The following is a 23,580-nucleotide window of genomic DNA, read 5'->3' as shown; positions in this document are numbered from 1 at the left end:
TTCTATTTAATTCTATGCCAGTCCAGCACAAAGACGTTAAGACATCAAAGTTAGAAGACTAGTCTGCAAAGAGTTTCATGTCCAGCTGTCCAGCTCTCTATATATTTTCAGTCTGTTCCAAAGTAATATAAACGTTTTGCTGTTGCAAGTGTGGCTAAAAATCCAGTTTCCTCACAGGGCAGCTGTCATCCAAAGAAAGAGAAATGCTTGATTTTGATTACAGTGTATGAAATCAGGCTGTTAAAAGTCTTCTGTCAAAGCTGTGGTGAACACTGTGTAAATTGTGATGAATAATTCAAAGAACCCTATCATTTTACTTGAGATTAGCTTGCAATGTTGCCATGGTAGAAATGCATGTATTATTTAATGGCTGTGTGACTGTAAGGCAGCTTACAGGCTCCCAGGCATTTTTAGATCTGTTCACACAGCGAGGATTAAACCTGGTAGTAATCCATGGAAAACAAAACAGTGTGCCTGAGCTGCAAATTTACCTTCGAATGAGAGGAAGGGAGCTGGACTGCAGAGTATTGGACTATGTAATGTGGCAAAGGGTTTGCAATGGAGGGGACAGTGCTGACAGCAGGAGCGGAGAAGCCACAGAAGCGGGTAAGGTTCCGCGTGGCTTCGGGGAACAGCGGCCGGGTGCTGAAGGAGATGTTCAAGGATGAAGGGCCTTCAGACTCACTGGATTCAGACTGCACCAGCAGTTCCGATGCTGAGCGAGCCAGTACACCCTCTACAAGTGGAGATGCACACGGACACCTGTATGGTTACTTGGGCTCTGAGCTGGACGACAGTGAGAGCGAGCCCGATGACCTGCTCTTGTATGCAGGGGCCACGAAGGACTGGATGTTCACCACCAAAAGGGTCAACATTCTCAGTAAAAATGGGACTGTGAGAGGGGTAAAGCACAAAGTCAGCGCAGGTCAGACGCTGTTTGAAAACCTTCCTAATTCCAACAGCGTAAGTATTTCTAACTGAGCTTGAGTTTATATATATGTTTTAAAATACCCTGTTGCTTACTGTCACATTAATGCTTGAAGGGTTGCAAGCCATTTCCCATCACTGTCAAGTCTAGTTACAGGTAGAAGTGTGTAACTGTGATAAAAGCACAACACAGAGGACAAGGTCATAGTGCAATTAAAGATTAATGATGCATTTTGTTAAATGTTTCAGGAGAAACTAATCAGGTTAATGATTTCTCAGTTGCTACTACTTTCTAGTATCCCCACTGAGTGCTGTTTGTCATTCTGAGGCAATTCTAAGTCAGTATGCTGATGCAAAAAGTGAAACAGAAAGTCATAAACTATTCTTTGTGGTATCAGGAGAACTCACAGCATTATCAAACTAGAAAAAGCTTCTCAGCACAATTAAGAGAGATTATCTTTCTTTTGGGTAAAGATTAAATGCTTATCAAGGTGAAGCAGCTTGCCAAGAGGAAAAGTTAGATGTTTTATAAAAGTATGATGCACATGGTACATCTAATCTGGTTGTTTGACAGTGTAAGGCATTCTTTTGGATCATTTTTTGATATGCTAAAGGAAAATGTTAACACAATGAATGTTTTCCCATTAATTTCTAAACCCTGTTAAGATGAATGCCAACCAAACCTGGATAAGAAGATGTGAAAATTTATACAACTTGTCTTAAAGTTGCTCAACATTGGTTTGATCATTATTTTATCTTGCTGAAGTTCCCATAAAACTGTCAAATACTGCTCATATATTTGTATTTTCTTCCTTGAAGCATGTACTGTATATATTTACCTTCTAAAATAGTCCATTCTGGTCTGATTGGTCAGCTCAAGTGGCCTAAGCAGGTATCACCTATTTTTTTCTTTGAATAATTTCAAGTTATTTTTTGCCCTCAAGTGCAAAATGAGTCACTGGTATTGCATTATTATTTCCAGGGCCATTATTTTTTGGGCCAGGTTCTTCAGTAAGATGAATAACAATGCAAGACATTTCACATTGAAAATGTAACAGTACTCGGGTTACTCGGGAACATATCATGAAGGTTTGCTGAGTACTGAGTTTCTTTTCCCCTGGATTTGATTAATTGCCATTGTAACAAATTTATGGTGGGAAACATCAAGTTTTCCTGCATTAATAACATTTAAAGTCCAGGAAGCATTTTTCTTTTTAAGAGAACATTTGATTTTCATATAAAGTTAGTAAAACATACTTTACTACTTTTTCTTTACTAGATCATTTGCACTAACTTGAAGTAGATTGATGCAGTATAAAATGTTAAAGCTCAACATCTGAAAACACATGCTTTTTCATAGATGGAGTTATCTCTTGAGTTTGGGCGAATAGTTATCTACACCACGAGTTTCCGTGTGGTGAGGACAACTTTCGAGCGCTGCGAGCTGGTTAGAAAGATCTTCCAGAATCACAGGATGAAGTTTGTGGAGAAAAACATCGCCCTGGACATCGAGTACGTGAAAGAGTTGGAGGAGAGGTGCAGGCGTGTGGGTGAACCTCCTTCATTACCAGTGGTATTCATTGATGGACATTACCTTGGGGTAAGTCCTGATTACTCCTTTCTAATCACATTGGTCTTAATATTTTGTGCATCCACTCTAAAGACTGAGCTTCGACATTTCACTTATTTTGCAGGGTGCTGAGAAAATACTAAGCATGAATGAATCAGGAGAGCTGCAAGATCTTCTGACAAAAATTGAGGTTAGTTTCCTTGTGTTTGCCTTAGAAAATCAAATCATGAATAATTGATTTAGAATAGATGACTTTCCTGGGAATTTATTTCAGTCAGCCATTTGGTTTTGTCCACACTGATGGTAAATAATTCACACATTTCGTTTTAGATTTACTGGACAATATTGTGTTATATGTTCTTTGTAGAGCATTAAATATTCAAAGGAAAACATAGCTGTAATCATGATAAATTCATTATTTTTATTTGTTCAAAATTACAGAGGTGAACACACCGTAAACAGGAGAAGCAATTTACTCTCACTTGTCATGTCATCAATAAAACATAAGAAACTGTGATGTAAAAATATCAGTAAGTAGGCATCAGTAATGAGGGTCCTGTTATTTATTCATTTTTCAAACATCATTACAGAGCAAATTAATCCGAGGTACAAAACTGAGACTGTAAAAAAAAAAAAAAAGAAAACTTTCTGCTTTCCACTGAGCAGCATCAGCTGCAGCAGCAGTAGTTACACAACACTGGCATCTTTTTTGGCTTGGCTTCAAAATTCTGACACAAAAACAGAAAACAGTATCATTGATATTTCAGTCCCTGCATGATATTAGAAACATGCAACTTTGAAAGCTTATGCAAACACAATTCAGTCCAAAAACACCAACATGCTTGTGTACTTACATTGCATCCAAATCTCCCTTTAAAATAGGAAGACTGTGTTTAAAAAGGTTTACCTTTTTAAATTGAAGTACTTCAGAATCTATGCCATGATTTCAACTACCTCTTCTTTTTACTGCAGAACTGTAACTATGTTGTTAGTGTTGTCTGGAGATCACAACCTTTCTATATTTCTTTTTTACTATGAGATATAAATATTTGTGTATATATATATATATAGATAGATAGATAGATAGATAGATAGATAGATAGATAGATAGATAGATAGATAGATAGATAGATAGATAGATAGATAGATAGATAGATAGATAGATAGATAGATAGATAGATAGATATTAGAAATGCTCCACCAATTTTTTTCAAGCATTACAAAACTCTTGTAGTCTTTTGCTTTCACAGACAAGCATTTGCTGGGGTGAATTATTTGGAGAAAATATAATACATTGTACATCTTAAGAGGTTTGACTTACTAAAAAGTTTGCTTTTTTGTTTTTAAAGATAATGTGGGGGAGCCATGTAATATTTTTTTTGTATTTGTATTAAGGGACTACACATCAACTTAGTTAATTAAGACTTTCACTTTCACTTATAAGAGAAAAGGTGATATTTTTTGTGAAGAGGCATGACACAGATCAGACGTGAAACAGACCCCAGCCCCAGTGTCAGCAGCCTAGATAGCTCCCAACGTGGAGCTAACCACACATGTCAGTTGTGGTCAGACATTAGGATCCAGTTTACCATATCTACCATACAGTAAGCCAGAACTGCTAGAGGGAGAAGCCATTAATCAACAACATTAATCCTTCTACTACCACATCGAGCGCCACATACTGTACCAAAAGGGCCAACTGGTAGTTCTTTTGATGGACTTTTTTTTTAACTTGTTACAAATATTTCCACTTGGTGGTCCACATAATGTAAAATGTTTTGTTTCTCATGTGTCTCTAAAGTGACCACAGTTATCACAGCAGTGTGTGTAAGTGTGTGTTAGAGAGAGGAACACAATATTCTCCTTTTTTTCTTTCTAACTATATACCCCTTTTGATAAAGTCTTGCTGACCCTCTGGCCCACCCATGCATAAAGGTCTAGCTCCACCTCTGAGAAGGAGAGTAATGGCTTTGATATGCATTAAGAATACAGGGCTTGGTTAGTCTTTGATTTTAAGACTTACTAATGAAATAAAAATGTGACTATTCCATTTTTTAGAGGGTACAGCATCCCCAGACGTGCCAGACCTGCGGGGGCTTTGCCTTCATCCCGTGCCCAATGTGCCATGGCAGCAAGATGTCTGTGTTTCGCAACTGCTTCACGGATTCTTTCAAAGCCCTCAAGTGCACTTCCTGCAATGAGAATGGCCTGCAGCCCTGTGCAAGCTGCAGCCAGTGAGGATGTTAAGTGCCTGGACAGACATCCCTCCTTTTTTTCTTCAGGACCGGAACTAGAACTCTACAGCAACACAGGCGATGAAATGCATCAGGAATCTTCTTCCATGGCCATTGTAGCAAAGAAAAATGAAAATTTCTAATAAAATTTGTGAACTTGTTGATATGAGTATGTTGAATCTTGATGCAACTTATGATCTGGTGCTATGGTGTTAATGTGTACACAATTCTCATTTAAAATAGTTAGTCTGGGACTGATTAGAGAGAAAAATAAAGTCCACTGTGGGGTCATGAACTAATCCGTCCTCTGGTATAGTATATAAGCTTGTTAGTGAGGAGGCTACTTAATTAACAATTCTCTCCTCACTAATCCCATATCAGACACAGTTGGGGATAGCAGACACTCAGGACAAACAGTGAAAGTCAGGGAATCAGTTTCCAGACAGCAGAAGGCAGGAAACTGGAACTTCTTTCCCAACAGGGCAAACACACCATTTGTACCTGTCTTAAAATAAAAACATATAATACTGTGCAAATATTTTAATCCCTTTATGCATTTGTCATGCAGTAACATTATTGAGCTCATAATTTATCTGTCATGACAAAACTGGGTCCTGTGACATCTTCATGGACTGAAACTTTCAAAGTATTAACAGTGAGCAAATATAATGTAATGAAAAGACAAAACTGGATCCCAATAGCTTTTCTTTCTTTATTGATCTTTGTAAGCAGCTCAATATAAAAACTTTAGCAGCAGTGTGAGGTGGAACTGTGATGTGTAAATTTATCAAGAGAATCAGATATTTTATTTATACCCCACCCATAATCAGGCAGTTTTATTACCAACACAATAACCTAACAGTAAAAGACCTGCATGGCTGTTACATTACACTGTCAACTACGAGAAATACTTATCAGTCTTTGAAAAGCTTCCTGATACAATTTGGTTTCCATAGCCTGTATTCACAGATAAACAAAAATTCCGTTTTCTGTTATGTAAACAAACAAAAGACAGAACACAGCGATTCAATCCCAGCTATAATGTTCTCTCGCCTTAAGAAAACAAATAATTTCCCTCTTTTCGACTGGACCCGAAGCAGGATGAAAATCTAAGGACGGCCAATCGGTAACCATTCATGCGAGATCGCACACAATCGCCCGCCGTTTTTTTTTTGTGTGTGTGTATTTAACGAATGATGTCATTAATTGGCTGCCATCCATGGGGTCAGAGAAACGCAGCGCCCGCGCAGCACAGTTCTCTATGCTGTCATAGCCCTGTACAATGCTGCTTGAACATGATTAGACAAGGCAGCACTGTAAAGAGGCTAAAAGCGTAGAGCAGGGTGGTGGTCAAGATGATGCTCCTCCGCCACGAAGACTTTTCCTGCCATCCGTCTCTCTCACACACAGCACCTGGATTCTTCTAAATGCGGCAGCACCTGTGATTGAAACGGCAACCAAACCGATCACTTAGAGACAGAGGAGAAGAAGAAATAATACAGAAACAAATAAGCACACGCAGACGCCAAAAAATAAATCAATGATATTCGGCTTTTTTTTTTTTTTTTTTTTTTTGCACAGACATAGCTGCACAGAATCTGATTTCTTTAATTCAGTTCCGCGCTGAGGACAAATGGGCTTTAGGATTTTGTAACCACAGGCTTGAACTGATGGAGAGGCTTTATAAAAAGCTGAGACCCCAACCGTGCAGGTTTAGTGCGCCCCCATCTGTGGGCTGCTGAAGATGAAAAAACAGGAAACGGAAAAAAAAAAAAAGAAATACATCGACAATATAAAACAAAAGCCTACATTATTTTTTGTTTTCATAGCCACTTACAAAGCGGTATAATTAGAAATGCTAAATGAATCGACAGTAATGTGCAGGACTGCAGGACAGAAAATGTGTGATCTCCAGTTGCGTCTCGACGCGTGCTCCTTTTGTGAGGAACCACGTCAATCCGATGTTTTTATTGTTTATTAATTAGCGTGCATAAGAGAGCGTGTCATCTTCTGAGTAAAGGGATACATGAAAGAAAACGGGATGGGCAGTGGCACTGGCACAATCGACTTGGGAATGGTAATGACGAGACATGACATTGATATGCGCGCAACACCCAAAAATGTTAACACAACATTCAAAGGTGGAAAAACCTGCAATGGAGATTTCGTCCGTACCGTGTCCGCCTCTCTCCAGGATCGGCGAAAAAAAATTATTTCAGTCGAGTAGTCTAGCGTGGTCCAGCCGCGGTGCTGTGCGTAATGTTTTGAACGGTTGGTCAATGCGCAGACTGGTTGGAAATGACTGTTTTTATTGACGTCAGCGTGCAGGCTAGTGCCCCCCTTTCTCATCCCCACAACTGCACCATCTAATGGACTTGGGTTTACATTCCAGTCAACCATCTGTGATTTAAACAAGAAACAGACCTAGAAATGGAGGGGGGGGAAAGAAAAAAAAAATAAAAAATAAAAAAGAGAGATGAGGCTAGAAAACTGGTCCAAGCTCAGGACCGTGGGAGATAGGGCCTTTTGTGTTGCTGCCCCACGCTTGTGGAACACCCTCCCTGACACCCTGAGGGCACCACAATCCAGTGTTTTTTTTTTTTTTTTTTTTTTTTTAAAAAAACCTCTTAAGACATTTCTTTTAAACTAAAGCCTTGACTCTTTCTCTTAGCCGTTTTAAAATTCTTTTTCAGTTAACTTATAAATATATTTATTTAAAAAAAAAATTTTTTTATATACATTTTTTTCTTTTTTAAACCTGTAGCCCATTGAGATCTTGCCAGATAAAGGGCAGTAGAAATCCAAAGTATTTTATTATTTAAAATTTTCTTTTCATTTTCTTTTCTTGTCATCTTTTACGCAAATATCTTCAAGTTTGTACACCCAAAACATGCAAGACACAGGCTTGTCCTGTCAGAAGTCCAAAGACACCCTGTTTTCTTGGATAGCTGAGTCGAAACAGTAATACGACAAACTGCAAGGCATCCAAGCTCAAGATGAGAAAAAATAAAGCAAGTTAATTTAATAAATAACTTCAAATTTATTCCAAGTTCCTCAGCAGTGGGAACATCAGTAAAATATTTCACTATTAACACCTTTCAAAAAATTTTATATATATATATATATATATATATATATATATATATATATATATATATATATATATATATATATACCACCCAAAGAGCACTATGGCTCAGGCCCACCTCCTAGAGCAGAACAAGATGTTGGCAGCTGGTGTGCAGCAGGTGTCCAGGCTGCAGCTGCAACTGGGAGCTCACAGCGAACACAGAATGAAAAAGCACAATCATTGCATGTTTTTTACAGCTAATTCAGCAGAAACACCTTTGGACAACTCAACTGATACTGCACAGGATGTCTAAGTTATGAGAACATTTTTTCTTTTTTTGGAATAGTTTACAGCAGTTGGTGGAGCTCTGTATATATGTTAGGACCACTTATTTTCTATCTCTCTCTTTTCTTTCTTTGCTCAGGAGGATGTAAAGATGACCATAAATGTATCTAATTATGTCTTGTTTTCCTAAAATATCACAGTAACATGATAAATTAATGTCACTTTTTATACCTTATGAATAAAGTGATTATTTTCAAGTGCTTTTCTCACCATCGGCAAATAAAATCACAAACCAATCTGTCGATTCTTCTTTAGTAGCAATACAATCTACTCATCACCATCTTCATTAGAGAACCTGCTGCACTCCATCATCTTGTTAGCTTTAACAGTTAAAGAAAAAAAAAATCTAATATTGTCTACCTATTAAATAAGCTCACAGGTTTCCTTTGCACTAATGAAGGAAACACTATGACTGTGGTTCAAGCATAACACTGAAGTACAAGTCTCATAAATGATCCTGGTCCTGCTCTGGGTTTTGCTTTTCCGACGGATTTGACCTCATCCAAGTCCAGACACATTTATGGAGGAATGTGAGCTCAAGCGAACGACCAGGAGACCACACTGTAATGGTCGTGGCAGAATTCCTGTTGCCCCAAAAAACAAGAACAAAAAGAAAAACAAAAACAACAAAAAAGAAAAAACACTTGCATGTTTGGAGTGAATGTGGACCTCTGGCAGGATGAACTCACAGTTTCACTACCATTCACTGCTCAGACATGGTCGTGTTTATGCTGCTGAACTAATCTACAGTAAGACTTGATGACTTGTTGGTGTTTGATGTGGTGGTCAGAGTGGGAGTCAGATGGTGGAGGCGGGCTCAGCCATCCTTCACCTTTTCTTCTTCTGATGTTCTTGGAGCTGTAGGACGTTTAGGTGCTATAGTATCTCCAAGTCTACATGACGAACCTCTGGGTTACGTTGCTACAAAGGGAACAAAAAGTTACTTACACATCTGGCTTGCAAAACTACATCTTCTTACATAGTAAAAACACATTTCCAGATACTGGATGAACACTGTCACCCTTCAATACCTTGAGTTCTTTCTCCAAGCGGTCCACCTCAGCTCCCAGTGTGTCAATGATGTTCTCACCATGTTTCAACATGAAGTTCTCCAGCTCCTCAGGCGTTTTAACCTGCTGAATGTCCTGCAGAGACAAAGACACATGCTTAAATTTGCAATGTAGACTCATACTGAATACGGCAAAAGCCAGGACAAGATTTGATGTCTGCTGCCGCCAAATGATTTCTGCTCCTTCAGTTTATGCAGCTCAAACAACAAATCAATCGGTGTGCAAACAGACCACCCTCAGTTGAGCAGTTACCAGTCTCAGTCTTCTCACTTGTTCTAAATGCAAATATGTTTTACATCCAAGTGCAAGTATGAAAGCTAATGTTAGCATCCATGTTAGCAACGAGCTTAGCACCACAGCAATGTAAACATTAGCTTGTTACCACCTTTGTATTAAAATCATGTTAACTCCATCAGACTGGCATTTATTGAATGTGTTCAGAAGAAGAATGAGACATTTACTGAACCCAGTTACACTGGGACCAGACTGGGACTCACACCCACTAAGCAATGCAGTTTTACTAGGTCTGTTAGAAAAGGACAGCTGTTGGTGATTTAGGAATGTAAGGAATATTTATTGGACCTGCAAGTATTCCATCTAAACTAATTAGAAAATTGAGTTTTGTTTAATTTTTTTCAAATATTAAAAGTTTCAAATGAATATTTTCTGTACTCATCTCACAGTTATTTCAAGACTTTATTATATATAAAAAATATTAAGATTTTTCTGATGATCTAGTGTTTGTCAGTTAAGCTAAAGATCAGAGGTGTTATAAAATGCTGGTAGATGAAGGATGAGTATGAATAAATTCCTTGGATATTATAATGAATCTTCTAAGCAGACCAGACAGGCAGCGCATGGGAAAATTACTCATCACAAAGTAGCTTGTTACTTGACTTGGACTTGCAAAAAAGGATTTGTGAACATCAGGGAAATCTGATGTTAGTTATCTAATTTACAGCACAGCGCATCATTTCTCTTTCTATATGCTTTCTTTATTGGGCACAGTACACTTTAAGCAGCAGACTCAGTGTCTGCTGCTTAAAGTGTGCTGTGCCTCCTCGTTCTCTTGTTCAGCTGAGCTCCACTGTGCCACACAGGTTAAGACGCAGTTAAATGACATTGTCGTGTGCTCATGTGATGTCACAATACTACTTTCTACTGGTGTCTAGTTATGGATTGCAGCATACAGGTAAAGATGAAACAGTACCAGTGTGAATAAAGGAACACTACGAAACAAGGTAGTAAAAGAACCGTTAAAATTTTTAATCAACTGTGAATTGTCAAATTTTAAAAATGAGTACGAATCATGTTTTTCACTGAGTATAATCATCAATACAAGTAGGGATTGATTACTTACATTAAGGATTTGGTCAATGTCTTGTTTCTCCAGATAAGACCGTGTCACCACTCGGCCATCAAAGTCAACTTCAGCCTTGAAGCGCACTTTGCTCAGACCCATATCAGTGGCCTTGACGTCGTGGATGGCCCTGCTCAACAAAATAAAGTATTTCAGGAAATCTTCAGACAACATCACCTCAGGATAGGAAGGACTATTTTCTGATACAAAAAGTGTTAAATATGCAACTTTTAAGATCAAATGCGCAAATCGAAGACTAATGAAACTTGCTTTGGTCTTACAGCAGTTTGTAACTTTCCTGCCTATAACGACTAAATTATCATATCAACAAAGTTTTGTCTTTAATGAAAACATTTGAAAAAGGGTTTACACAAGTAATAAAGCTCTGTCCACATAAAAATGTAGAATACATTTGTTAAGTGAGGAAATCATTTATTGATTAAATGATCAAATAGTTAATGGCAGCCTTTATGCCCATGTGACTGGGGCCTTAAACTGGATTACTTTGCTTTACGCTGAACAGCTGAACAGCTGAACAGAAGGGCGGCTGCATGTCGAGGCCAGTAAATACCAGGTGGTTTATTTTAAGCCTGAATGTTGTTAATCAACACAAGCAGACCTATAAACTCATTGTTAAAGAACTTTTAACTGGCTCAAGCAATGTGGATGCTGGATTTATTTCTATACGTATCAGTGATGTTGACTACACCAGGTACAGGTTTGGAGCCATGAAGCAGGAAAAATCAAGGTGTTTGTTTATTTGCTGACCTCACAGCAGGATCGTTTTCCAGAAACTCGGTAAGCTTCTGTACCCGCTCCGCCTGTATGGAGCGTCCCAGCAGGGCCTCTGTGTTAGTGTAGATGAGGAAGGCTGAGACAGCGCCCAGCAAAGTGCCCACGCCCAGAGAACCCAGGCTGTCGTAATATGGGTTACCTACGCACACACACAAAAATAAAAAAAAAAACCTGATGAAGTGCCAACATTAAATTAGAGATCAAAACGAATATAAGAGATGAAATTTGTCCTTCATGTAGTTTATTTATCAGAAAGAATAACAAACGATAGATACACCTCAGGATCGTACATGCATCTTTGCATACCTGTGAGTGAGGTGAGCCCCATACATCCAGCAGCCATGATGACCCCAAACACAGCGGCAGCATCCTCCAACAGCACAACATTTGTACTGGGGTCTCTACTCTGCATTACTACACAGAAAAATTCAATTACATGAGATTCTTTTTTTTCATTTTTCATCTATTTTACAACAGGTTTCATTATCCAAAATTTTATCTGCTGTCAGAAAAAGACTATTTTAGAAAGGTTTCTGTTCATATCATGATTTAGTTTTACTTCCTCAAAAAGAAATAATCATTTATTCAACAGGTCATCCTAACACGAGAGAGAATGCAGATGCTGTTTTGTGAAGAGTTTGAAGGTATGCATTAGATAAAAGCAGGATCCCACATTCATAGCTGTAGGACAGAAACTGAGCATACAAGAATAAACAATAATGTTGTTGTTCTCAGGAGAAACATAAAGATATTTGGAGTGATGAAGAAATAGCTTTTTTTCTCTCCTTCACAGACCATTTAGCTGACTGTAATAAATGTGATTTGTTGGATTGTTGCACATTTGAGATAGTTGTAATCTCCAAATTGACCACTAGATGGCAGTAACTGTTGCACAGCATTGCTTTGAAAGCAAAAAACATACCGTACTCATAAAACGACACCCCCTGTTGTTGGGCACTCTTCTTTATCTCATTAATGGCAACAAGTAGTGTGGCTAAGAGAGGAATACAGAAGTCTGAGTATAAACAGCAAGATGCCAGTCAAAACATCAAATGTTTCACTCGTCATTACAACTCACCTCCTTCAGACACCAGAGAGCCTGCCAAAATACAGTAAGCCTGCAAAACAGAGAAGTGACATTGGCACTTATTTACCCTTCAAATAATTTGAACTAAACACCACGACCAGTGCAGGACTCACCCATAACAAAGACTCAATGGGCTCTGGGTGCAGTAATCCCATGATGCCATGGTACCAAGAAAGCCCTGCTCCCATCATAAAAATACCCACTCCACTGATAAGGGACGCAATGTAGCGCATGTTGGAAAAGCCATACCTGAAAGCCAACATTAAGGTCAACCTGATTTAGCAAATGGCTCTGAAAACACTGACTTATAAGCGTATGTAAAAAGCCAACTCATCACTTCTACTATTTAATGAGCTGATAACGTGATACAACTTTGGGAACGAGTAAACTACCGCTCATTACTTTTTGAGCAGCACAGTAAGGTGTGCTTGCTTACGGGTGCACGGCGTCTGGGTTGCGGACAGACTGGCTGATTCCCAGAGCAAGGAGAGCTTGGTTGCAGGTGTCAGCCAGGGAGTGGATGGCTTCCGAGAACATGCTAGCTGATCCAGTGTAGACCCAAGCCAGGAGCTTGAAGAAGAAATTTAATCCGTTTCTGAGGACAAAGAGAATACAGAGCACTTACAGAGTTTATAGTTAACACTGGTTCTGAAATAGTTTACAGATCACAGATTTGGTTTTGGAATGTTGACAATGCAAAGAAAAAGATTAATTTGTGCCTTAAAAATAAATAAAATAATCCAAACAAACTGTTTATATTCTGAAACGTTTAGAAATTCTTTTTCTCTTTTGTTGCCTCTGAAATGCATCCAGACTGGGTATCTGATGACATACAGTAGTAGCGGTTTAAAAGTTCCCCTGTTTCCATGATGGGTCCTTGACTGGTTCTTGACTGGTCCTTGACTGGTCCTTGACTGATCCTTGGCCGATCCTTCACAGGTCTGTGGGGGTAATGTAATCCCCCGCAATGACGTCGTCAGCGAGGCTCTGCCCCTAAGCAGCCCAAGTAAAAAAACAGCTGCAATCCCTCTTTTGTCCACGGGGAGGAGCAGTGATTTGATCTTGCTGCTCTCTAAACAGTTTATAATGAGCTGTGTCGCTCATTTGTTGCATTTTTGCCAACATTTAAAAAATGATTTGATTTGAAAATGGCGTCAAATAAATGTATCAAAAAAGCCGACATGTGTAGCTAATGGTGTTATGAGGCAAAGCACAACCTCCTCAAGTCGGCTAAGTGGTGAATGTCACTAGCAGCGAGCTTTCTAAACATCCCGAGGAGCGCTGCCAGCGGTCATTTGACTGCAACGTAAGTTATTCACAGTGGGGGTTGATACAGCTGCTGCATAACTGAATATTGACAAAATCATAACGTAATATCGGCAGGTAAAAATAACATAATACTGATAATGTGTAAAGCAGGGATCACAAAAGTCCGGACCCAGCCCAACCTATATTCTGAATTAGGCCTCAAAGTGCTATTATCCTAAGTAGATAAGTAAATAAATGGTTTATACTGTGAAATGAAGTGTCCCTGGATTTTATTCATAGCTATCTAGTGATAAAACGTGATAAAACGTCATACAACTGTGTCTCAGCGGTGGGACAGCTGCCTGCCCGCTGTCTGAAGCAGGCACATGCGCAAAGGCTGGTAGGAATGACAGGAACCAGCAGCCTATCATCACACAGGGTTTGTGATCTTACAGCCAATCAGAAGCAGAGTAGGGCGGCCATTTATTACAACTCCATAGCCGTGATATACGACAGTTTGGCTGAGAAAGAGTCTCCCTGAGCGGCTCTGTGGAAGTTTAGACGTGCTAAACTGCTCGTAAATATTGATGTGTTTACTTTTCCAAACAAGTAAGCAGGTAAAACTATAGACAACAACTATATAATAAAAGTCCTAAAATACCAGGTTCAGCCGTTTAGTTTTTAATACACTATAAGCATGGTAGCGTGACTGGCGGTCATCAAAAGACCGCTGGCGACGCTTCCAGTGTTTAACACTAGAAAACCCAGAGATTTCTTATCCCTCTACCATGCCCAGAGTACAACCAAAAGGCTGCCCGGTTTGAAATTAACAATTCAATGGCCAACAATTAGCACCTTTACATTTGTAAACACAGCCATTACCTGCCCTTAGCTGTTCAAGCATACTCCTTGGGGGGAGGAGTGTGCTTGAAAAGAACCTTGTGGACTGTGCTGTATAGTTTCACTCACCACAAACGGTATTTGTGCTTTTGACCATTTCTCACATTTTCATGTACCCTTTGAGCATTGGTCATGTGAGTTTTCATCGTCATCACACTATTGTACGCCCAGCTTGCTTTCAAGTGAGAGATTATCACGTTTCTGTTTCCACAAAGGCAAGAAGGAAAGCATAATCAAGTATTTCAAATGAGAGATAATTACATTCCTTTTGACCTGGGAACAGAAAAGCAAAATCAATTTAATGTTCCTCACTTCCTAATATGGTGCAACAAGGTTCACAGTCCTCAATGTTTTTAGTAAAAAAAAAAAAAATTAAAAAACACCTTACTAACAGGGTGGAATGGAACATAACAGAGTGGAACAGAATATAACAGGGTGGAAAATATTTGTTCCCAATTCCAAATAAAAACGCTTCAATGGCCAGATGATCAGCAATGAATAAAGATATTTCTACAGTGATCCAGATTTTTTGTTTGTTGTTTTTTTTGTTTTACATTTTAGATTTTGTAAGAGATGGGTGTGTTTTAACAACAGCAGTTTTATCCGTGACTTTAATCGATAATTATTATCATTATCCAGTGTATAAAAATGTTGGTGTAAAAACGCCAAAGATAGATAAGCATGATGCTGAACTTCGTGGTCTTAGCTCCTGGTTTGGTGTGTCTTGTTCTGTTTATTATCATTCTGAAAGGTATACCAAGTTGTGGGCTGCATATATGCAGCCCACAACTTGAACAAAGGCTAAATTCCTCAACATTCGCACTTGCTCCATAAAATTACCATCTCCAAGGCTCCTCCACCACCACTTTGACTATGGATTGATAAGTAAATGAGCCGCAGTTTTGTAATTGTTGCATTGTCAAAACAGTTCTGTTAGTGTTGTCACACAAAATTCAGTAGACTAGTTGGTTCCTATGCAGTGAATTTACATGTTATTACAAAAATACACAATAATAAAATAGGCAAGTGGCAAGATTAGAATAATGTTATAAGTTCTGCGCAAAGACTCCTTTTTCATTTTCCAAAACAAAACTGACATAAACAATCTTGAAAAAAATGTGCACGTAGGCTATGAGGAAAGAATGAATGCAATGAAGTAGGGACTGGTTGAATAAACACGGTTTAACTGGACGCCTAAGCGAGCGCGTTGCAGGATGGCTCCAGATTTTATTGTCAAATGGTTCCAGGTCAACCAAGTCCGAACTGCTTAGAGCAGAGTCCTGCACGGTTCTGTTTTGCTACGCATACCTGCTCTAACCCGTTAGAATGACTCCCGAACCCGACTCGTCACCAATGTATTTATTCCATTTAAATCCGAACCAGACTGATGTTTAACCCGCGACCCGAGCCATTAACGCATCATTGCCATGCTGCACCGCTTCTTTTCCATTATTATAGCCTATTGTTGTTTTATCATTGTGTTAATCTAAAACACATAGATAGCCTATGAATGTTTATTTTAAGCTTGCTCATCATTTTTAAAACAGCTTTATATTCCTCTGACTGAACCATTTCAGAGTGAAGACTAAACCAGACCAGTGTGTTTTATTTTGCCACTGAGAGGGTATTTATAATAGGCTACTCGGAGATTGCTGTGCTTTAACAAAATGTAATCCACCTTTCCTGGCAGCAGCTGTGTTCTCCGTTCCTGGACTACAAATCCGGCGGCAGAAAACTCTGCTGCGCAAATACCAGCGTAAAATAAACTTTCATATATTTTCTCTGTGTTGTTGTAGTATATTCAGATGATAAAACAACAATATAATAAAAAAGAAGACTTGGAAGGAAGAACAGCGGTGCAGTAGGCTATGGCACACGTTAACGTTAAAAAGCACACTGCTTGTTGTAAATACTTGGTTTATGCTTTAAGAGGTAAATATTTTGGTTAACATGTTGAAGAAATATCGTTGTTTCTTTTTTCATCTCTTGCTATGCTATTGAATTTGGCAACATTAACATGGAAATTCACTGCATTAGGACCGACTAGCCTACTGAATTTCTGGTAGCATGACAACACAAACTGGACTCGTTTGACCACTCTTACCCAATGTGCAACAATCACAAAACTGGGTCACTTGTTCAGCTGCCTCATTGCGGCTCATTTACGTATCAATCCACAGTCAAAGTGGTGGTGGAGGAGCCTAAGAGATGGTAATTTTCTGGAGCAAGTGCGAATGTTGAAGAAGGCGCATGTTCAAGTTGGGGGCTGCATACAGTACCTTTTGGAATGGTAATCAGAGCGTGTCGGGGAATAGCCCACCTGGAGGGGTGACGTAATCGGGATTCCCGGCGAGCAGGAAGTCGCAGCACAGCGAGTGTTGGATGTCCCCCCGCGATTAGACACATTGAAGTGGAAGAAATTATCTCCGATCCTGCGTGGGGCTTTTATCTGTCGCCCTGTCTTCTTATGGAGGTGAAATAAATAATATGAGAATAAAATAACCCTTCCTAGCTACCTCAAACAGATTCTGTGTTGCTTGATCCAAATCTGATTTGTCTATGTTAATAATGCTAATATTAAAAGATTAATCAGTATGATACATACATCCTATTGAGAATAGAGCTAGGGGCTGTGATCCAGTATTTGAAAGGTTTTATTAACCTACTAGCATTCATTTCTGAATAAAACAATTGGCAGCGCACAAGCATGTTACAATTTCACATTCCACGTCAAACGATGATTATGTATTAAGTTTTATGCATTTTTATGAATTGTGACTGGCCATCAGAGGTGCTTTGAGTGGCGCCTCTGCCGGTCAGTGTAAATTCAGATAAAATCTGACAGACTACGGGCGATGAGAAGTCTGTGAGAGAAGCGCCATCTTCTGGGTCTACCCTATATTACAAGGAATGGGTGGAGTTTGATTAAAACATCGACACTCCCAGGAGAAGGAGGGGGCCTCTCTGGCGGCTGGAAGTTGGAAGGCAGCTGGCTGGAACTGGAATGGAACTGGGCTGGAAGCCGGCAGGTATTCGGCTGGCTTTCAGCTTGGATGGGAACTTTTAAACCGCTACTACTGTAACTGTTAAATGTACTGAGTCTTGTGAGTCTTTGTGCACCACCGTTGTGCTTCATGTGACTGCACATGGCTTCTAACACAATCACCTTAATAAAATAAGCAACAGAAATGCATGTGATACCAGTTTCCCACCCAGTTACTATTAAAAACTTGCTCATTTACGTTAAGATCTTTATTTGCAAATGTCAAACTACACACTGAAGAGTTTCTTCAGGGGGGTGTGTCTATGTATGATTTTAGACAGGCTCATGTTTTCTATATTTCATTATGTTTCAGATAAGTCTTAAAATCAGCTAAACTATTTAGCTCCTCATGAAATTACACACACAGACAATGCAAAAAGAAGCTGTCGGAGGCCTTTAATTAATTATTAAAAAAAAAAAAAAAAAAAAGGCCATTTAAATTAATATTTAAACTCTTAACGGGGTTAAAGCACCTTGGGCAGAAAACTACATTTTCACATGACTTTAGAAGCTCCTTATTTTATTCTTGTGTGAATCAATCAAGCTCAAACAGAGTTGAGTGTACATCAATGATCAGATATCCCCATAAATACTCTACTAGGTTCACATTTAGGCTTATGCTGGGCCATTCTGGGACTTTCACATAGCTTTCCTGAAGCTACCCCACTGTTTTCTTGGCGTTTGTTTAGATTCATTGTCTAAACTGATCCTGAACACTCTGGAGAAGGTTTTCACTCGGAGCTGCTGCACATTCTCCTGCACCTACTTTTTCCCTCCACCTATGCTAGAGAAAGATGCAATCACCATGTTTGACTATAGGGACGATACTACTGAACTGATGCTCAGTGCCTGGTTTTCCTCATACAAATGTGATAAAATTGTTTAACCTTTTTTTTTTTTATTTATTTAAATAAATCAGGGTCATTCAGGCACAATTTGGAAAACTCCCAGCTGTGTTATGGCCTTTTAGTGAGAAGTGGTTTCTGTCTGGTCACTCAACCATAAATCCCTCTTTGATGGTGTAATGTAACAATAATTGTTCTGTAAGACATATCTCCATAAAAGGCGCTAGATCTTATCCTGGTGAGGCTAAATCAACTCTCACATTTTAAAATTACAGTTTCTTAGCATTTCAAATAGTGTCTTTTCTGAAAGATTTCCCCTAGAGACAATATAAAAATGACACAGTGCTCTCTTAAAGGTCTAACAATCTTAAATTCTCAATCTTAAAGCATGCAATTTTCAGACCAATGGACTGATCTGTCCCACTACGTTGTCCTTTGAATTAACTTGTCCTCAAGGGTTCCCCAGTCAAATTACACAAACATGACTGTCAGAAGCGGCATGCAAAAAATACTGTATTAGTTGTATCAAAAAAATTGAATATTGAGTTAATATTAGTTCAGCTGATCACCTTAATAAAGCAGTGTTTTTGTCATTGCTGAGAGAAAAATGTCATTCGAGGTTTTAAACTTGACAAAATCCGGAAGACCTGACAATATGGTAGGTTTGTAGTTTCCATGTAGCTGAACAACATTTCTGAAATCAACATTGTTCACAACAGATTTATGTTCAGTTTCCAAGCCACTGCAAATGACTGTGTGTATTAACCCTGTTGTGAACAAACCCCCAGTTCCTATCTTTAATCCAACACTTCCTCCTGGGGGCTACGGCTCTATTAAGTCAGTACCAAGCACCTTCACAGCAAAAACAAACAGCATTAAGAGTAGGCAGAGTATTTAAAACTTACATGCAAATGGCTACCATCACCACCTTCCCTGGCCCCTGTAGAAATGTCGCCCTCTTGCCTGATCGTGGCTTTAAGAAATGAAAATGATATAAATAGTCTGCAAGAGGATATTATCAGCCAATAAAGAAAGTCTAAGTTATTGCAGTGGACGGCGGTTGCAGTGTTCATGCTGCTGATAAATTCCAAGAGAATTCAGATATTACATGTTTGAATTGTAGTCAGTTATGAACTAATGCTACTGATGTTCTCTCACAAGGCAGGTGGGCGGATACGCTGGCAAAACAAGCCAGCAGAGTATAGAATATACTATGACATACCAGACAGATGCAGTACAGTGCAGTCACTAAAATAACATCAGCATCGTACAGTAAAGAGAGAGAACAGCATGAATGTCATTGTCACATAAATGCAGTGACCCCTGTAACGGGGACAAAAGCCACACAAACACAACCTGGTGTTGATAATGCGTGCATGGTGACATTAAGGCCACCTTCCTGTTTAAATAAAATAAATAAGTAAAAAAAAAAAATCACATGGATGTGTAAACATAAAAAAGAGTGCTCACCTTAGTGTTTCCCCAGAAGTCCTTGTATTCCTTCAACAGCTGCTGATTTCGGAAAATGTCTGTGTCAGAAGACAAATGACACAAACTAAACGTCTGCAAGTTCAAGCACCAGAAAACCTAACTAGTGGGTCACATAAGAAGCTACAAAAATATCCTTTTACAGCTGTTGAAGTGTAGCTTAAGCTCAGCATTAAAATAAAATTAAAAATAAAAAAATAAAAATCAGCTCAACTGTTGCTGCGACAATGCTGCCAATTTACTGCTCAGCTCATATAAAATAATATGTTTACAAGACTTGCAAAGACATTACTGGACATTAAAACACCTTTCATGTTCTCAACACCATTTTTACAGGAGTACCTTTGTTGAATCCTGGGTTAATGCCACTCAACACTATTGTGAATGAATGAATACTCAGAAAGAATCTCAGAATATTAAGTTGTTGCTCTAAACCTTCTTACTTAAAACATATTTTTGTTCAATCTGTGGAAAGAATGAAGGATATAAAATAACATTAACTGCTTTACAAAAAGTTGTGCACAACTGTTTCATAGGCATGACCAATTAATTAGTTACCTATTTGCGTTTTTATTTACTCTGAGCCAAGAAACAGCAAAGCAGAAAACTCACCAATCTAGTGGTCAGTTTCGCACTTCGGGTTTATAAAGGAACAACGGAGCTGGATGCTGGTAATGTAGCACATGCAGCTGCTAAGTTAATTGCTAATGCTGTAGAATCACGTTTAATTTACAATAAAACAAATTATTTAAATTAAAATTTACCTTAAAAAGTGAAAGATCATGTTTTGAAAAATATTATTAAAAAAAGTTTAAAGGAGAAAGTTAATGAAAGGAAACACAACCACTTACTTTCTTGGTATTCTCTCTCTACCTCTTTCCTTAGATTTCTCTCACGGGCTAAAGCCTCATGGCTTCCCCACACATCTAATGCTCTAATATTCACAAAGAGAAAAACAAAAAACAAATTAACCAACATTGCAGAAAATAAACAGGCACGAATTATATTTGAAGATATTTAGTGATGTGCTCTGCAGATCTGGAGATATAAAAGAGAAGGGTTTAACACTAACTTGGCCTCCACATCTGATCGCAAGAACACTGTGAAAGCCTCTGTGTCGTCATGAGGGCTGCGCCTTCTGATCTTCCGGAGCTGTTCCAAATCACTGCAAGCATGGAGTGGGTAAGGGGGGTAAAACGAGGGCTCAGATTAGGACTTGAGTTTGGCAATGTTAGACAGCTTCATATTAGCTAATCACAACAGCATGCTTACTTATTAACCCAAAGGAATCTGTGCAGTGATTGTTACGTGCCAGGATGTTAGTTAGGACTGAACAGAGTCACTAACTCTGCCCTGCATTGATGAAATAATGTAAAGTCTAATCTAATGTTTAAAAAATCTACATTAAAGAAGAGGGGTTACCTTGGTTTGAGGCAGAACTCATTCATAGCTCTGACAGCAGTGATGAAGTTGTTCTGAGTGTATTTGGATCCATACTCCCTTTTCTTCAGGACAGCCCGAACTGTTTGTGACATTTTGGGGGAATTAAATGATAATGGCTGATGAATCAAATTGAAAATTAAAACAAATATACTGTGATCCAAAAGAAAAAATGTGGATGATTCATAGATGTTGCACATTACCTTTCACATGAATTGTCTCAGCTTTAGTCAACCCTTTTGGTGCTGTACCTATGAAAGCAAAGATTCTTTGTAGATCAAAGATGTGATACGAAGCCCGCATCTTCTGGAGGACTATTTCTAACACTGTTAGCTTATCAGAGTTGCAGGTGCTTACATGCAATGTTAGCATTTTCAAAAAGATCTTAAGTGGAAAAACAGGAAAATAATGTTTGCATCACATGCAATGCCACCAGACACTCATCATAGGTTTTATTAGCTACTGTTAGAATATATTTAAGTTTACCTGGTGAATCTGGTGTCACCTTTGCAGCCCCAGGTGCAATTTTTTCTGCTGAAGGAGCATCGCCTGATGCTGTAGTTGTAGAACCATCTTTACTGCTGCCAGAGGTAGAGTAGTACTGGACATTGCCCAGGCCAAAAGAGGCGACACGGCAGTCTGGGAGGCTGAACCATAAGTTGTGTATACCTCCACTCTGCCAACCTGTTAAAGAGAACGTGTCATGATGGATGGCCTTTACCCTTTAGACCAGAGTTAAACTGATATATTGACATTAGAGCAAAACTAATGTAAAGTAGCACTCCATAAAGCGCCTGCTCACCGTAGCACAGCTGGGGGAACCTCGGGGATCGTTGCGACAGAGACCTGTGTTGCAGGGAGACCCTGCAGAAGACATGCCATGGTCTTTGGGCTAAGCTGGGAAACATCCTCGCCTCAGCGGGGCTCGATGAGGAAGTGCAGGAACTTGCTAGGTAGTCACAAATATACCGGCTGTTATGTTAGCAGTCCGCTTGTCAACTTAACCTCCTCCAGACAGATTAAGGCCAGGAAATATCCTCTCAAGTTGAGGCTGTATTATCAGTCAACAACGTTAGTACGGCCACAAAAAGTCACTTTTGACACTGTTGACTTTAACTGTAAACTGAGGTAATTTTGAGTGGGCAAGTCAGTTACTGCTTTTTGCCGGTTGGCTAACGCCGACTCATTACAGCTTCACCAAACCGGCGGCTGCGGAGCCACACATTCAGCTCACCCAGCTAGACAGCACGACAGCTAACATCGTTAGCCGCGTAGGTAACAAGTGCTCTGTAGTATTTATATCTTTACCAAAATAACAACTGTCTAGACTAACATTAAGATGAGGCTATATAGATAAGCAAATACCTTTCTATGGCGAAGTTTGTACTACATAATCTGTATCCATTTTGCGAATATATGGTCAAAGCTGGTGGGAACGCCACTACGGACGTTCAGCGACAGCGCTACAAACACAGATTCACGTGACCTATGACATTAAGTGACGAAGACATGATCTCGCGTGAGCACATAACATCCCAACGGTGAATTCGTCTTTCTCGCGATATTCTGCACTAGGCAGCGCAAACAAGGTCATTCGATGTTCACTATACTATTGCCTTCGAACTACATAAATGAAGGCTAGGCGCATAGAAAAAGTGTATTAAGTATAACTTAAATAATTAGAAAAATATTTTATTTCAGATTATTACAATCTAAAATGTAACACAAATATTTTTAATATAAAAGAACAGCACAGTCTTGTGGGGAAATGTTTACCTCAAGAGCTGTGTAGAACAATGTTATCATCCCTCTTCATACTGCTACATAACACTTTGGAGTGCTATAGATTGAATTGAATGTTATCTTCTGTAACAGTAGATGTAAAATAAACTATATGTCATGTTTTCTAAGTGCATCTAATGTTGCATGGATAATTTTAAACTATATCCACTTCTACTTAAACAAATAAATGTACACTCTACTGTATATAGAATCAAAATTGAAGGAAAAGCCTAAGTGCCTTAAAATTGCTGTTTGATTAAAATTAGTGCTTCAGTTATTGCCCAACCTCTGTCATGTTTAAAGACACAAGGGTCACCAAAGAAAGAGAAAATAATCCCAACACATATGAAAAAAAAGACCTGCAGGTTTATTGAAA

At 38.9% G+C, this 23,580-nt stretch overlaps 2 protein-coding genes across 2 annotated transcripts; one reads left to right on the top strand and one right to left on the bottom strand.

Annotated features, from left to right (window-relative positions):
• The first annotated feature begins 519 nt into the window (after nucleotides 1-519).
• Nucleotides 520-5,382, top strand: grxcr1a (glutaredoxin and cysteine rich domain containing 1 a). The gene is made up of 4 exons (XM_041990347.1): nucleotides 520-963; nucleotides 2,288-2,527; nucleotides 2,622-2,687; nucleotides 4,556-5,382. Exons 1-4 carry the CDS (start codon nucleotides 559-561, stop codon nucleotides 4,733-4,735), a joined length of 891 nt encoding a protein of 296 aa, XP_041846281.1. The 5' UTR covers nucleotides 520-558; the 3' UTR covers nucleotides 4,736-5,382.
• A 2,825-nt stretch (nucleotides 5,383-8,207) lies between these two features.
• slc30a9 (solute carrier family 30 member 9) lies at nucleotides 8,208-22,904 on the bottom strand. The gene is made up of 18 exons (XM_041990346.1): nucleotides 22,788-22,904; nucleotides 22,225-22,371; nucleotides 21,909-22,106; nucleotides 21,626-21,673; nucleotides 21,405-21,504; nucleotides 21,055-21,147; nucleotides 20,834-20,916; nucleotides 19,965-20,023; nucleotides 19,400-19,467; nucleotides 12,895-13,053; nucleotides 12,572-12,707; nucleotides 12,450-12,489; nucleotides 12,294-12,365; nucleotides 11,678-11,785; nucleotides 11,345-11,510; nucleotides 10,577-10,706; nucleotides 9,178-9,291; nucleotides 8,208-9,067 (listed from the first exon to the last, which is right to left on the bottom strand). The coding sequence occupies exons 2-18, from the start codon at nucleotides 22,328-22,330 to the stop codon at nucleotides 9,023-9,025; spliced, it is 1,725 nt and encodes a 574-aa protein (XP_041846280.1). The 5' UTR covers nucleotides 22,331-22,371; nucleotides 22,788-22,904; the 3' UTR covers nucleotides 8,208-9,022.
• Nucleotides 22,905-23,580: the final 676 nt, after the last annotated feature.

The sequence above is a fragment of the Melanotaenia boesemani genome, chromosome 7 (assembly GCF_017639745.1).
Source record: "Melanotaenia boesemani isolate fMelBoe1 chromosome 7, fMelBoe1.pri, whole genome shotgun sequence".
NCBI classification, from domain to species: Eukaryota; Metazoa; Chordata; class Actinopteri; order Atheriniformes; family Melanotaeniidae; genus Melanotaenia; species Melanotaenia boesemani.
Note: the sequence above shows the minus strand (reverse complement) of the source record. Positions and strands in the feature narration are given on the sequence as shown.